The sequence below is a fragment of the Sinocyclocheilus rhinocerous genome, unplaced genomic scaffold, assembly GCF_001515625.1.
Source record: "Sinocyclocheilus rhinocerous isolate Xijiao unplaced genomic scaffold, SAMN03320098_v1.1 scaffold534, whole genome shotgun sequence".
Lineage (NCBI taxonomy): Eukaryota > Metazoa > Chordata > Actinopteri > Cypriniformes > Cyprinidae > Sinocyclocheilus > Sinocyclocheilus rhinocerous.
Genome location: NW_015646352.1, coordinates 1,020,339 through 1,035,304, shown reverse-complemented (window position 1 = coordinate 1,035,304; position 14,966 = coordinate 1,020,339). Strand labels below are relative to the sequence as shown.

Genomic DNA, 14,966 nt, shown 5'->3' with positions numbered 1-14,966 from the left:
GTTCAGATGCCTGAGATAGAGGCCTTAGTAGTGTGCAGAGCCAAGTCATTCACTGTGTGCAGCTCTCTGAAGGCATCAGAACTCAGGCCGGACTCGTCCATGTTGCGAAGACACACTGAGTAGGGGGCATGCCACGTCCTGGTGAGTTCTTCATGAACTTCTGGGAAGAACGGGGCAGGCCGTTGGCAGTAGGATCATTGATGGCGTTCCTTCAGGTACCACTCGTCTAGGATGCTGCGCTGCTCGCTATCCACACTGGGCCATGTTGTCTGCGTCAGAGGTGGGGTTTTGGGCTCTTCGCTGGACCACGCCCAGTCCTCTGCATCTGTCGAAACAACTTCCTCCTTAGATCCGCCGAAGGAAATCAAGCCTCTTGCAGCCGATGAGAGGCGCTCAATACAAAACTAATGCGGGCATTAGTTCACTGGAGCCCAGTGTTTGAACCCCGCTGTCCCACTGTTTCTTCCTCCTAGGCTCCTGGGAGGGAAGAAAGGGGAGAGCAGGCCAGGGAGGACCACCTTTGTGAAAGGTGATCCGCGAGAGGAGTGGGGCAATGCTCTCGCAATCAGAGCATTCTGTCCCGGTGTGCGCCACCTCTGAGTGGTCGCTGCCCAGACAAGCGACCCACTCACTGTGCCCGTCTACATCATGCAGAGATTCCCTGCATGAGCCACAGTCATGGCGTGACTTTTGCAACAACGTCACAGGAAATTTGCTCTTCTTCGCTGGATGGCCACAGGAGAAGGCTTGCTGGTGATCTTCCACTGCCGGGGCTCTTCTACGGCAAGCAGCAGGCTTCTTGCTTCTTCTTCAGAATCCAGCGAGGAGATGATCTTCGCTCTGAAGGAGAAAAATTCGGATTAAATGGCGCTCAGAGCAGACTTATAAAGCAGTCGGCTCCACCCCTTTTGGCGGGTTGAAACACTGTTTGTTCATGCAGCAACACGATCGTGAACAAATCAGGCTTCAGTATTCAGAGTAAACAGGAGTTTCCTCATAAGCGTTTAATGCAACGGGACAGACAGTTCAAAAGGGAATGTAATTTTGCTTCTTCACTTGACATTGTCGATATTATAAATACATGAACTTCTCCCCAATTCGTTTACATTACTGGTGTTTCATTAAAAAATCAGTTCATGAACTAATCTTTAAAGTGAACAAATCTTCTTCATTTCCTTGCACTGATACATATCTTTAAGTGTTTACTGCGTTCAAAGTCTACTAAGAAAAAATAACATTTGAGTGTGGGCTGTGAAAATAGTGTTTCATTGGTTGAACCTACTGTTTCGAGTCTGAAGGCAACATTTTGATTGAGAAAAATTATAAATGTGTAATATTAACTAAAATGTAAAAACGAAACTCTAGGGTATTGCTGTTTTTTGTACAACTTGATAACAGTCATGCCAGCAGTTGAAAAAATGTAGGGAAAACCTAAGATGAAGAAAATGCTCTTTTAAAAGTTCACTTCGTGGATTATTTTCGGTGTTTAATAAATTGATTGATTAAACGATTCACGTGTCGCCACCTACTGGCTCCATTATGTAATTCAGAAAGGCCACTGTACTCAAATAAAGAACGAATTCTTTTAGTGAAGGGATTCAAAAGAGTCGAGTCACTGTTGAATCAAAAATCCTCACCACTTCAGTCACACACTCAGCGGCGGCCCCTCCCACTGCCTAGGAGTTCTGCGGGCGACGTCACTCCGGTCCCGCCCCCAACGCAAACTCAGTTCTTCGCGTTCATTTCATTCTTGCCCTCATTCCGCGCATACTTCACATCGTTGTTAGATACGCGGAATAGTCGCGCTCTTGCGCTCCGACAAGAAAAAAAAGTGATCAGCTGGAAATAAATCAGAGCGTGCGCTCAGTCCACAGCATCAGACACATTTAAAAGACTGAGGTACGTTTGTGCTTTATACTAAGTTGTCAGAAGCGATGCGAAGTTATAGACTCTATTTAGGTTCTGTGTAAAATTGCTTTGAAGTGTAAAAATGGTGTTTAATTTTTACTGCTAGTTCTGCTAACACTTTGTGTTTACTGTTAAGTATTATGGATTAAAAGATAAATATTAAGAGAATAGTGGCTGTAATTTTATTCCCAGTTTTTAAAAATGACACGGCATAAATAAACAGCCTTTCACGATGAAAAGCGAAAGAAAAAATCCAAAATGCACTGTGCCAAAAGAAGCAGTTAAATAAAAATGATTCGTGTTTACCTTTTTTGTAGATTGTGCAAACATCCGCAGAGATTTTCATTAGGCTACTTGTGGAGGTTCAGAAAACACTTTTTCCTTCGATCCGTGCCAGCTAGTTTACCACGGCTTCTTTGTAACAGTAAGTTCATATTTACTTTAATAGTAAATCTCACGTTGTGATTCATGTTTCTGGGATGACTCAATCAGTGTAATTGATTTCTGGTTATTAGCGTGACCTCAGTGACTTGTGGATGTTTAGTCGCTTATTTGGTCGGGCTAACACCCCGCTCCCGTTTGCTTTCCTGAAAAACGCCAGTTTTGTGTACATAAATAAAGGATTGGGGAAAAAGTCCATGGTCCAGCCCCTGTTAATAATTAATCTGGACGTTTGAAAGCCCTCAGACTAAAATTAGTGCCTGGTCTGAGACTGTCTCAAAACCTAGTGTGCTGCCTACCTAGACATCATTTTGGGGCAACATTTGTCATATTTTGGGACATTCTGTGCCATTTGTCATGTTTAACTACTAAAAGAGGGTAGAGACTTGAAATATGCGTTTACTGCTATTTTCCAGTATAGTAAGTCTGTATGTTTTTCTTCAGTTTTAAAGTATGTATCTGCCATTAAAAAAACATGTAATAGATATCAGCTATATTTTTCTTTTCTATATAGAAAGAAAAGTTTTAAAGGTTAAATTAACTGAATGGACTTGGAGGGCTTAATTTTGTGCAATGTGTTTTTCAGCATTGTGAAAAGTTTAATGAATGCATGTACACTTTATGTGCTTATTATAGTTCAGTTTGCATTTAAAAGCCAAGTACATGCCTTATACTGTAGTAGAAGAAGAAGAAGAAGAAGAATTAGTATTTTGTGTTTCTTGTTTGGTGTTTCCCCCTCTCCCACTGCTGTCTGACAGTGGTTTGTTGTCTCAGATGAGGTCGACCCCGCTTCACTATTGTGTTGCTGTTATGACTTGCCAGTCTATTTAACTTCTGTAAACAGAGTAGATAGACCCTTTTAAAATGGAAACACCAATTCTTACAATCCAAAACAGTACATATCACTAATAAAATCTGTGACAGTTTTCATTATTTTTTTAAAATATAATTTAATCAAAACCTAATAATTATCTTGAAGTGTTTAGACCATATGGTCTAAAAAGTGTTCATTTTGGAACTGAAACTGACATTTATAAGCTTATATGTGATCTGATTTTTTGTTTTCTTCTCTCTGTAACTAAATCATGGCCTTTAAAAATGAACTTTATGTATAGCATTGTAATATAACCTTTCAGAGGGAGAGAACCAGTTAACAGTTAGTTTATTTATCTGTTTTCTCTTTCTGTTTTCAAGAATTGAAACTTTGTCAGAAGAGAAAAAATTGTGCCAGATTCAGTAGACAGGGCTTCCTCTGGGAGCACGGGATTGTGGGAAAATGGGGGAAGGGGCCCTTCATTGTTCCTGCTGTTATTGAAGCAGCGGCTCGTGGAGCGGCTGAATTACTCCACAAACAGTCCCGCTCCCATGCTGACATCTGGTTTGCCACTTAAGCGCACCTGTAGGCTGAAAGATGCTGAACTGTGTATTCATTCTGGCGCTGGGCTAATTCAGAGGAACGGCCATTTGTTTGACTGTTGCTGCCACTCACCGTCTAGCCAACTCCATTGTTATGCCAGCAACAGGCGATAGTGGTGGAGGCACCATATGGCTTGTGTGTGCCTCGATGTTATCTGGTAATTTAGCTTATCAACACCATTATGTTGTATTTTGTCCTTTCTTTTACATGTCTTTTTATGCAAAGAGGGTGATTGAGTAAGTTTAGGGAGGGAGAGACTGTTTACGTAGCCAAAGTACACTAGTTAGGCACTTGTAATTAATGTACCTTTGCTTTCCATACAGTTTTAGTAGGAAATAAATTACACTTTTCAACTTGGTCTAATGCAATTACTAGAAATGTATGCGTGGGAAATGCTAACAAAATGGGACAAAAGAAAGGGAAAAAAACTTTTGCGACCTGATAAATATTCCCTCCATCTTGTTGGTTTTCATTCAAAAAACCCCAATATCTTTTTGTCAGACATTTGTCTTTAACAGTGAGATATTTTGAATTTTTTAATTGAAAGGTCAAAAATAATCCCAAGTTTTGCTGAGTGTTGCTGTATTTTTAAGAAAAAAGTTCAGATATGTGAGGCGAAGATGCCAAGTATTTAAGCAACAGGTGCTTATGATCTGCGTCATAGTTTTGCTGATCAAAAGAAGAGAAATGTGGACTTTTAATTTAGTGAAAAAGAGCTTTCGGTGTAGATTGGTGCTAAATTTGACCATGCAGACTATGTTTGTCCTGCGAGTTACATGTGTTCATTGCTGTTTCATCCTTTTCTTTTGACATGCATAATCACAAGTCTTGTATGATAACTGGTTTGGGGAGGGGGTGGAATACGAAACCCGAAAAGATTTGTCGGAGCAAAACGTGAAAGGGGGGCCTGAAGGGGCGACAAAGGAAAATTCATATGTAATGAAATTTGGGTTGAGAGTTTGTCAGCGGAACAATGGCTCAGTGGGACTGTGTGTAGCAGGGGCACGGGTGGCCGGCTTTGTTCAGGGAACACAGGAACATTAGGGTGTCTTCTGTGGCCCGGGGCAGCGGGAGGCCCACGCCGTGCCCTGAGGTAAACTCTGTTGTCACAAAAGGACTGCTTTCTCCACACAGCCCACCGCTTCACGAGACCAAAGATAGCCAGAGAGAGACCCTTACTGGAACTCTGCCACTGACGTCAGCACGTCTGCTCCAGGCTGATCACTGGACTCCCTTTTAGCTAGCTTGTAAATGTTGCTGGATTTAGCTTACGGAAATTTTTTTTTTTTTTTTTTTTTATTTTTACAAAAAAAAAAAAACTCTGTTGTCACAAAAGGACTGCTTTCTCCACACAGCCCACCGCTTCACGAGACCAAAGATAGCCAGAGAGAGACCCTTACTGGAACTCTGCCACTGACGTCAGCACGTCTGCTCCAGGCTGATCACTGGACTCCCTTTTAGCTAGCTTGTAAATGTTGCTGGATTTAGCTACGGAAATTTTTTTTTTTTTTTTTTGTGAATTCAGAAATAGAACAAGAAAGACCGAGAGACTTGAGTGAAGTAGAGTGAAAGACACCGATTATAGACAAGACAAGTCATTTCTGAAAGAAAAAAAGGGAAATGTTTTTGAATGAATTACGAAAGAAACAAATAGATATTATAGCTAAAGATAGATAGATTATTATTATTGTGTATATAGATCATGACTTTGTGAGGTTTGGCGAGAACAGAAGAGCTTTTTTTTTGTGCAGGTTATTTTATCATAAAATCTGTTTTTCCTTTAATGTTTCCTCAGCTCAGTGGAAACGCCAGAACAACAGCTTAGGGAGAGTCAGAGTGAAATCAGTCACTAAATGAGTCAGTTCCTGACACAAACGCAAACCTCAGAGTTCCAGTTAAACAGAGCATTATTCACCTCCCATACAACATTAATCAGAGGTGGTCTAACAGTTTTTCTTTCCTTAATTTCATCTAGTTTACCATTTATGCAACAGTTTAAATAGAATTTCAGGGAGGAGTTAGTACCTTGACCATAAAATACATCCTTTTTAATGATAGAACAGTGAAAAGAGACATACTCCTGAACAGAACTAACAAAAAAAAACAAAGCACAAAAGCTTTCTTTTTCCTGTTGGGGCAGTAGATTAAAAAAAGACACTGCTGTGTCCTAGATGGATTTCAGGAGATGCCAAGAAAGGGCGAGCAATTCTGTTTTGATACAATTTGATCAGATGTACTGAGAGTTTTGAAAAGACTTTCTTCTGAGTTTATAAGAACCGTCTGTGTTCTCTGCGTGAAACCGTATCTGTGGTAAACCGGGAAGCGAGTGCGGTTCATGGCACCCTTTGGAGTAAATGTATTTGTCCTCTGCTGGAAGGTCAGGAAAGGTTATGAGCAAACACTGGCCATGCTTCTCGGGAGCTCACACTTATTTGAACACGTCCTCTCTTCTATTTCCTGGAGGAGGCATTGTGGGATGGCGTGGGGAGAGTGGCACCCCAGGAAGACATCGGATAATAGCGGGGTCTGACTCAGCGAAAAATAGCCTGCTTCAGAAGAATGGAGCCTGTGGAGTGATCACAGAACATGTCTGCCCCACAATACCGGGGAGGAAACCTGTCCGCTCCTGGATTGTCTTCAAGGAAGTAGACTTTGTACGTGGCCTCTGGCACTGTAGCGACTGAATTTGGTCATTTAAGTAGGACATGGTCTTGAATCATCTTTCCTATAGCAACCAATCAGATTTTAGGAATGTGGAGGTGACATATTTGTGGCAATCTTTCTCATGAATGTTAATTAGGTGATGTAACTTTTTTAAATTTTTTTTATTACGGATGTACAATATATCGTACAATATATCGGCGTAATATCGTTTTGCTTTATTAAAGAAATTTTGGGGGGTTTATTAGAGTTTTTTTTTTACATTTTTGATATTGATGTTTTATATTTTATTATGCATGATAATTTCCTTTATTTTTACTTTTAAATTGCCTTTGCCGTCATTTAATTTCACTTAAAGTTATTCTTTAAAAACACTAAGAATTGTAATAATTTAACATTGTTAAATATAATCTTTAGCTAATCTCAAAATGTTTTCACATTATAATGTTGTAATGCCTATATATTTACTTGTAGCATTTAAATGGATTGATTTTAATGTTTTATTTTAAATGTATTTAAACAAAATAATATACAGTTTTAATACTGACCATTTATCGGTTATCTGCCGATATTAAAATGGATTTTTAAAAATGTAGATATTGGATATTTATTTTTTCAAGCTCATTTCCTCTATTTTTATATTTAAATTACTGTTAAATTTAATCTTTAGAAAATCTCAAAATGTTTATCCATTTTTCATAGCATATATTATAATTTTGTGATGCCTAAATTCACTTGTAACATTTATTTATTTTTATTTTATTTTATTTTATTAGGCAGAAATATTATAGAATTTGTATATATTATAGAAAATGAAAATAATAATCAGCTTATGTATCAGCCAGAAATTTAATACTAGTCATTGTTCTCAACCACTCATTGATTTTAAGGGCAGGTTAAGATAGGAATATTGTTTCAGAATCAAGAAAGGATGCTGATCCTGGAACATGTCTTATTCGTGTAAATCAGATTTGATTCTTTTATACTCACTGCATCAGATTCCATGTTGCTAAATTTGAATGAAAGTGAATGCAAAACCTTTCTAGCATTATTGTTTTGTCAAGCCAGCTTTCTCTGCCCACTCGACAATAACTTTCCAGAAGTCCAGCCGTCACTTTTGGGTCATTAGCACTTGGTTGAGAGGATTACATAGCCACGGGGAAAGCAATAACAACAGTGCTCACAAGCCCGCCGCCCCTTAGGAGTCCATGCGGTGCAATTCACAGACATATTTTCGCTTGGATATTAGCGGGTTTGTAAGACCTACAAAATTGCATTGACTAAAGTCGTAACCTGGGGAGCGAGCAAGCCAAGCTGTGTGGTTTATGTTCAGTTGAATGAAGCCATGGATAGTACATCTTTAGATTGGTACAATGTCATCTCAAGGATGGTTTCTCAAAGACTTGTTTTGTAAGACCCCTGCTTTAGTCATCAGCATGACAAATAATTAATATGAAGCACATGCCAGGTTATAGAGATGAAGGCGCTAAAATTGTATCACAAGGTTGACATTTTTCTTATTAAAAATGCTTCTTTGCTTATCTTTCTGAATAGGATCAACGGCCCTTTTCTTAAGAACCCTTCACATTTCTTGCATCTTCAAGACGTCTTCCTCAGATAATGCTTTTTTTTTTTTTTTTGCAGTTTAAGGCAAGGGTTTCTTTGAGGAAGGATTCTCTGGCATGGCTCCTCCGCAGAAATAAAAGGACATGGTTTCATCTAAGCAAATACTACACCGACAATCACAGTACAAGATGTGCTGGCCACTATACAACACATGCCATTGAAATGCAAAAGCCTCTCTCTCAGAGAAAGACTGAAAGAATGGATTTTTAGGTCATCCTTAATTGAATTTGCTGGCTGATGACAGATTAATATAGAGACTAATAGCATTGTGTGCGCATCTCGTGTCACTGCTAGAAATGCACTGGAGGAAGGCTCTTTGTGATCACTTACAGACACTGGATATATGAAAACCCTTCATTCATTATGTCTTCGCTTAATAACTTAATAAGCCTTCTCTGTTATGTCCTATGTAGCTCATTTTCTGAAAGTGGAATAGGCTTACGAGGGTTAATGCAACCATTCATTTTGATTAATTGAATGGAGCATGTAGTGGTGTATCAACTATGTATTTTTATTTGTTGTTTTTCACTGAAATCAGATCGGTTTTGTTAACTATTGTCTCTTCAAGTTGCTGAGATGAATATTCATTGAAATAATCAAATAACAAATATTTTATGTTGTACCAATGTTACGTGTGTATGTCAGAAGTTTTTCAAGTTTTTGGTGCCAAGGATCCAAAATGTGATGATCCTTTGAAAATATGAAGGCAGCTATATATTTTCAAATATACTGGATAATTTATAATGTGGTAAACATAATATTATAGACAATATTTAGTTTTTAAAAAAATCTATTATTATTATTTATTATTTTTTAGCTTCATCGTTGCATTAAAGCCAAAAATAATAAAATATTATGTGGAAAATATTTATTTTATATTATTTATTTATTTATATTTTAGGATTTTTTTTGTTTCATTTTGCATTTTTCAACACATTTAAAAAAAATTTCATTCATTGTTTTTGTTTTTTCAAATTTTCTTTTCATAAAAAAATATAATATAAACACCTTTACAGAAAAGAGTGCCACATAATTCTAATGTTGTGTAGGAAAAATGTAAATGCAGAGTAATTAAAATATTTTTCACACACACACACACATATATATATATATTCTTTTAAAATATGTTTTGTAATTCTTTTCCTCTCAACTTCAACTTTATCTTATTTTTTCTCTTTAGGCCCCAGTTAAAAAAACCCTGACTGTCTGTACACAGAAGCAGTCCAGTTGTTACTTACCTTTAACTAATCACAGGGCAATTACAAACATCTAACACAAGGTATGACTATAATTCCCAGTAAACTGTTTCTTTAATACAATTAAACTAACCAAGCCACAAAGTGGAGGCGAGCGGAAATGTAGCGGTTTTCTGTCGACCCGGCTGCCAACTTCATCAATAGGGAGCCGCTAATGTGCAGACTAGAGCTGGGCAGTTCGATTACAACTTCATTTGGTAATGAAGTGAGAGTGAGAGGCTCCCGTGAACACTTTAATGAGCTCAGCGTGATGGTTTGGAATCGAATAAAGCAGATTTTGTGATTTAGACACATGGAGGAGAGTTTGCTAGCATTACGACACAAATGAGACCCCACGCAAATACTGTCTGTACTCATATACATATCATTACATTTAATTACAACAAGCTGGCGCTTTAGTGGTGTTCTCGCCCATGGACATGGACACACACAAGCGTACACACGTATACTGTGAGATACCCTCATCCGTTGGCAGCGAGAGTAGACCAGAGGGAGCGAGACAGCTGCCCGGGGTGGATGTGTGCCTCCCGGTTTGTGTGGGATTGCACCCATGCCTTTCGTTTGGCCGGCTGAGGCTGCCTGGAGGGTGAAGTGTATTGTAAGTGTGACCACAGTACATTGTTGCATGACTAATCTCGGCCTTCCATCTGCCACTGAGGCCCCGGCACAAGCACTGCGCTCTCCAGCATCAAGCGCTGCCATATTGCAGCAGTCACAACATCTTGGCTTTGACTGGCACTCTACAACAGCAGAAGCGCCCGGGTGAACCCACTGCCTGCCTCACAGCTGGGAATTATGGGACGTTACATGTGCACACATAACGAAACAGAGATTTGTCCTGATGTCCAAAGCTGACGGCTTGTGCAAATGTCTTTGGTTTGAGAGAACTTGATTGTGATGCACGATGTGTTCAGTTTAAAGGGATGGTTTACTGTCATAATTTACTCACCCTATCGCTTTCTTTTACAAAACACAAAAGATATTTTGAAAAATGTTTCAATTTTGAGGTGTGGTGGGATGTTCATAAAACAGTTTGCAACGCAATTCCCAAAAACCTCTCTCTGAATATGTAAGACCACTTTAAAGTGGATAAATTTACAGGCACAACAGAAATTTAACCATGCAAACGTCCAACAGCTAAAGCATAGCAAGCTAATAGCTATGCTAATTAAAGCCATGCCAATTAAAACCTAAAGGCTTGTTCATGCCAAAAATTATAACTATAACGCTAACTTGATTCGTGTCCACACCAACGGATGATAATATTCTGTTTGTTATAAGCGTATGCTGCAGTTTTGTCATCTGGCTCTTTAAATGCTCAAGCTCTTTAAAGCAGGATGGATTCTGATTGGCTGTCAATGTTTTTATCATTTATCAGCTTAAAAAAAAAAAAAAAACATTCTGAAACTGATTCCAATGATTTTTGCCTCTGTGTCATTATCGTTATAGTTGTGTTATGGATTTAACTGTTCTCGTAGAATTAGAATGATTTTTAATTTTAGATTATATATAGTTGTAATTATAGTTATCGTCCTTTGTGTGAACAGGCCTTAACTGCAAAAAATATCAATACTAAAAATAAAGGAAAAATCAAGAAAAACTAGTCAACTCGACTAATCGATTAGTTGGTTGTTAGACAATTAATCGATTAGTCAGCCTAAATAAACAAGTAGTTTATTTATTTCTTTAGTTTCTTTCTTTTGCCTTCCATACAGCTTTTTTTCGTACTGAGTTTCTTTCTCTTTTTGAAGTGTGAAGTCTTGTAAATTACAGGGAGGATGTGTGGTTTGTCGAGAGCCGCCTCTCTCCCTCTCCGATTAAACCACCACACTCAGGCTCTCTTTAATCTTCCGTAGTCCAAACTACCAGCCTGCTTTTGTTGATGCTAATTCAAAACTCATGTAGAATCTCTCAGATATCCGAGATATTACCATACAAGTAATTATAGCATGCACTTTTTGGTCTGGTTTGGTCTGCTGGTAATACACGAGATCAGGGAGTATTTGCATGAAAGAAAACCTTCACATGAGATAGACGCTTAAAGCTCAACAAATACGCTCTGATCTGAAGTGCAAACTCAGATATACTGCACTGAATGTACAAATACAGTATTCGGTAAGTGTTTCCATGATGTGCCAGAAGTGGAAAACTACAGATTGCAGTGTAATTGTGGGCAAAGCCAAAAGTGCACATATGACTGTGCTGGAAGTGATTACAGTTGAGTTCATTTCCAAGTCAGGAAGATGATGTTTAAGAGCCCAAGCATTTAGCAGTTTGCAGCAGCACAAATTTTATCACTCTCTCTCAGCAGTACAAGTGAGATTTTTTTTTGCAACATCAGCATTTAGTACACACACAAAAAAACAAGAAACATTCACAACTGCAAAGTGTTAGTGAGACACCCAGTCACAAACTTTTTCACACACATTTAGCTACCCAAATGGGGACTTACAATAGGTGATTTTATTTTTATATAGAGCTGATTATACAGTATTGTAAGCTTTCACTATTAGAATAGCTGGAGACAAAAAGAAAGTGCACTAATTGTATTGAATGTGCACTTGTAGTGCAGTTCACATTTTAAAAGTATATTTTAAAAAAACTACTTGAAGGCCATATATAATATTATTGAAATAAAAAGTCAAGTACTACATTATAAAGTACATTATAAGTACATCTTTTGTCCTACTGTAAAGAAGAACACTTTCATGTTCACTAACATACTAAAGCACATCTAAAGTACTTGATTATAATTTTAACTGTAGTGTGTTATAATGTTAATATATTTTAAATGTATTAAATTGCAACTTCATCATTACAAATGTGTAATTACAAATATATTGAAACACATGACATGCAAGTTTTAATAGAAATTACTTTAAGTACAGTTTTAGTTTACCATAAATGCTTGTCAGTGTATTCGGTAGTAAACTTTAACCACACGACGATAGAAGAAATTATGAAATTACATATAAAGATCCCATAATCTCTACTTAATTGTGTCAAAAAACACTCTAATTTTCAACTAATTGCATTTAATATATAAAATATACTCTAAGTATCTGAAGTGTATGTCTTTTTCACAAGGGACCAACACTCTGTAGACACACATTAACACATTGTGAAGTGTAGCCCACTCAAATTTGACAGGAAACACATGCTAGTAGTTCTACAATAGGCAACACTGTTTTGACTGGGCATTTCAGCCTCTAGGCCAGACGTGACTTGAAAACGCAAGTTTTGTAGTTAGCAATCGCTCTGTGTGACCATTTAGATGAGATTTGTATGGTTTTAACACTTCATGGTTTACCCCAAAGTCTCTCACACACACACACACATGCGTTTGATGTTGTGCCACTATTGGCTGTTTATTTGAGCAGTTGGCTGTGATTGGATGTGATTTTCTGCCAGATTGTTGCAGTGTTTCCTTGATTTGTAGTGCAATGGTTATAATGAGATTGCAATTAGCCGCAGCGTTTTTTTGCACAAGCAGTTTTCCTTTAACTTGAAACGTACTGTGTGGTGCTAATGCTAAACACAGTGACTCGTAGGAGTGCTGCGTGTGATTTGTGTTAATCACTCTCTCTCTTAAGCTACAGGATCAACATTTGTCATTCAGCAATCTTCTACCACAAATAAAAATTTAAAAGCTGGTCTGACATCATTGCCAGCTTGTAAGTGTTCCCTTCTAAGACAGCAGCTGTTTTGGTCTAAGTGCCACTCCTAAATTATCGTGGCTTATGTGTTTTCTCATTTCCTTCATGGGCTTTCAATCATGTGTTGATCTTAAGCTTTTGGTTTGATGTTTTTTATGGGTGATGAGCAAATGTTTTAATTGTATTTAATGCGTTCAGTGTTGATTATTATTTTTCATTTCCAAACCACAAATAGATTCGCTGTGTGAAGTTGTAAACAGGCCATTTTTGAAGATGCAATGTCATTGTTTAACAGGCCCAATTTTCTTCCCTGCATAGATGTATTTCCTCTTTAAACAGGAAGTTTGAAGTAGCCAATAGGCTTTAGAATGTTACAGCCATAAGCCATGATTTGCTAGTAAGTTGGTATTAGGGGGCAGGACATTTTCATTCTAGAGACCATCTGATTGGATGAAAATCTTAGTAGTGCAGGATGTCTCCATTATATTTGGTCTGTTTTCCTACACTAAATTTTAAATGAGTACATCTGTTAACAGATTCACTTGGAGAATACTAGCATGTAGCATTATGGTCTCAAAACTAACAGACATGAACTAAAAGAGCCTGGAAAATCTAAAATTTGGATTTCATTTAGAAAATTTGCTTTAGTTGAGCTACATTCAGTGTTTTTTTTTGTTTTTTTTAGTATCAGTGAGATACTATTATAGTTTGTTTATATTTTTAATTATAGTTTTTATTTTTATATTTTCTGTTTTCATTTTAATTTGAGTTAAAGTACAGTATTAGTAATTTTGTTGTATTTTGTCATTTATTTCAGTTTTAGTTATGAAAATGAGAACTGTTTCCTTGGCAATGGCTGAAATAAGTTTTTTTTTTATATTTTGTCATTTATTTCAGTTTACATTTATTTGAATCCAAGTAACATTTTTTTATATATTTTTTTTTTAGTTTTAGTTAACTCTAATACCTGGCTACAATATTTATTGCTTCATTGTCATTACTGCATATACATTTATACAGATTTAGCAAATGCTTTTATTCAAAGTAACCTGAATTGTCATAAATAATATACTCATTTACTATGATTTTGTATTGCATAATGGTAGCATTATGGTAATACTATGGTATTTTTTTAAGTATCTTGAAGTACCATTAGAAATACCACAATAAATTAATATGGTAATCCTATAATTTAAGTTTTCTTCCTGTTCACCCCTGCTTGAATTGAAGTGTTTTCAGAGACCTAAGTTAACTTTTTGCAGCAAGACAAGTTAAACAAGACCAATCATTTGCTTGTTTTTATTGGTTGCTCTTCCCAGGTCAGTGTGCCTAGAGTTCTCCAGGCTCGGGCTCCGAAATCCCAGCTGTTGCCATGGATCCCAGCAGCTGGAGTGGCAGTGAAAGTGCCGGCGAGGATATCGAGAGGATGAGCGACTCGGCTGATAAGCCAATGGACAACGATGCAGAGGGCGTGTGGAGCCCTGACATTGAGCAGAGCTTCCAGGAGGCCCTGGCCATCTACCCACCCTGCGGACGACGGAAAATCATCCTGTCCGATGAGGGGAAAATGTATGGTGAGTTGAAAAACTGCAACAATTGGTTTGATTGCTCGGTCAGAACTTGAGTTTGAATCCGGAGTTCACATAAACCAGACCACCTTATCAAGTATGAATTGAACCCAACATTGACATCAAGTTGACTTTAAATATAGAGGTTTTACTAACAGACCTTTATCTCAATCTACATATTTTGACTAGCTGTGTAACATTATGACTGCCGTTGCAGCTTGTTTTGACTGCTCGTAATCATGAGTTGTTTGTTGAAGTTGGCGGGGGACACGCTCATCAGAAAGTTCTCAGGGAAGTTGTTAGTTGTTTGTCCTCAGGGTGAAACGATGAGGTCCGTCGGGCCTCTGAAACTGGAAAAACGGGACTCCAGCGGGCCAGGCGGTGGAGCAGGCTGGCTGTCCTGGGTTCTGTTGTAAAGTCAGCGTGAACCATT

The 14,966-nt window shown here is 37.8% G+C and overlaps 1 protein-coding gene across 1 annotated transcript in view; it reads left to right on the top strand.

Annotated features, from left to right (window-relative positions):
• The first annotated feature begins 1,693 nt into the window (after nt 1–1,693).
• Nucleotides 1,694–14,966, top strand: part of LOC107707482 (transcriptional enhancer factor TEF-1) — a 36,020-nt gene continuing 22,747 nt past the window's right edge. The window contains exons 1-3 of the mRNA XM_016511506.1: nt 1,694–1,899; nt 2,226–2,332; nt 14,285–14,539. Of these exons, the coding sequence (XP_016366992.1) occupies nt 14,338–14,539 (202 nt within the window). The 5' untranslated portion in view covers nt 1,694–1,899; nt 2,226–2,332; nt 14,285–14,337. The remainder of the gene's footprint in view (nt 1,900–2,225; nt 2,333–14,284; nt 14,540–14,966) is intronic.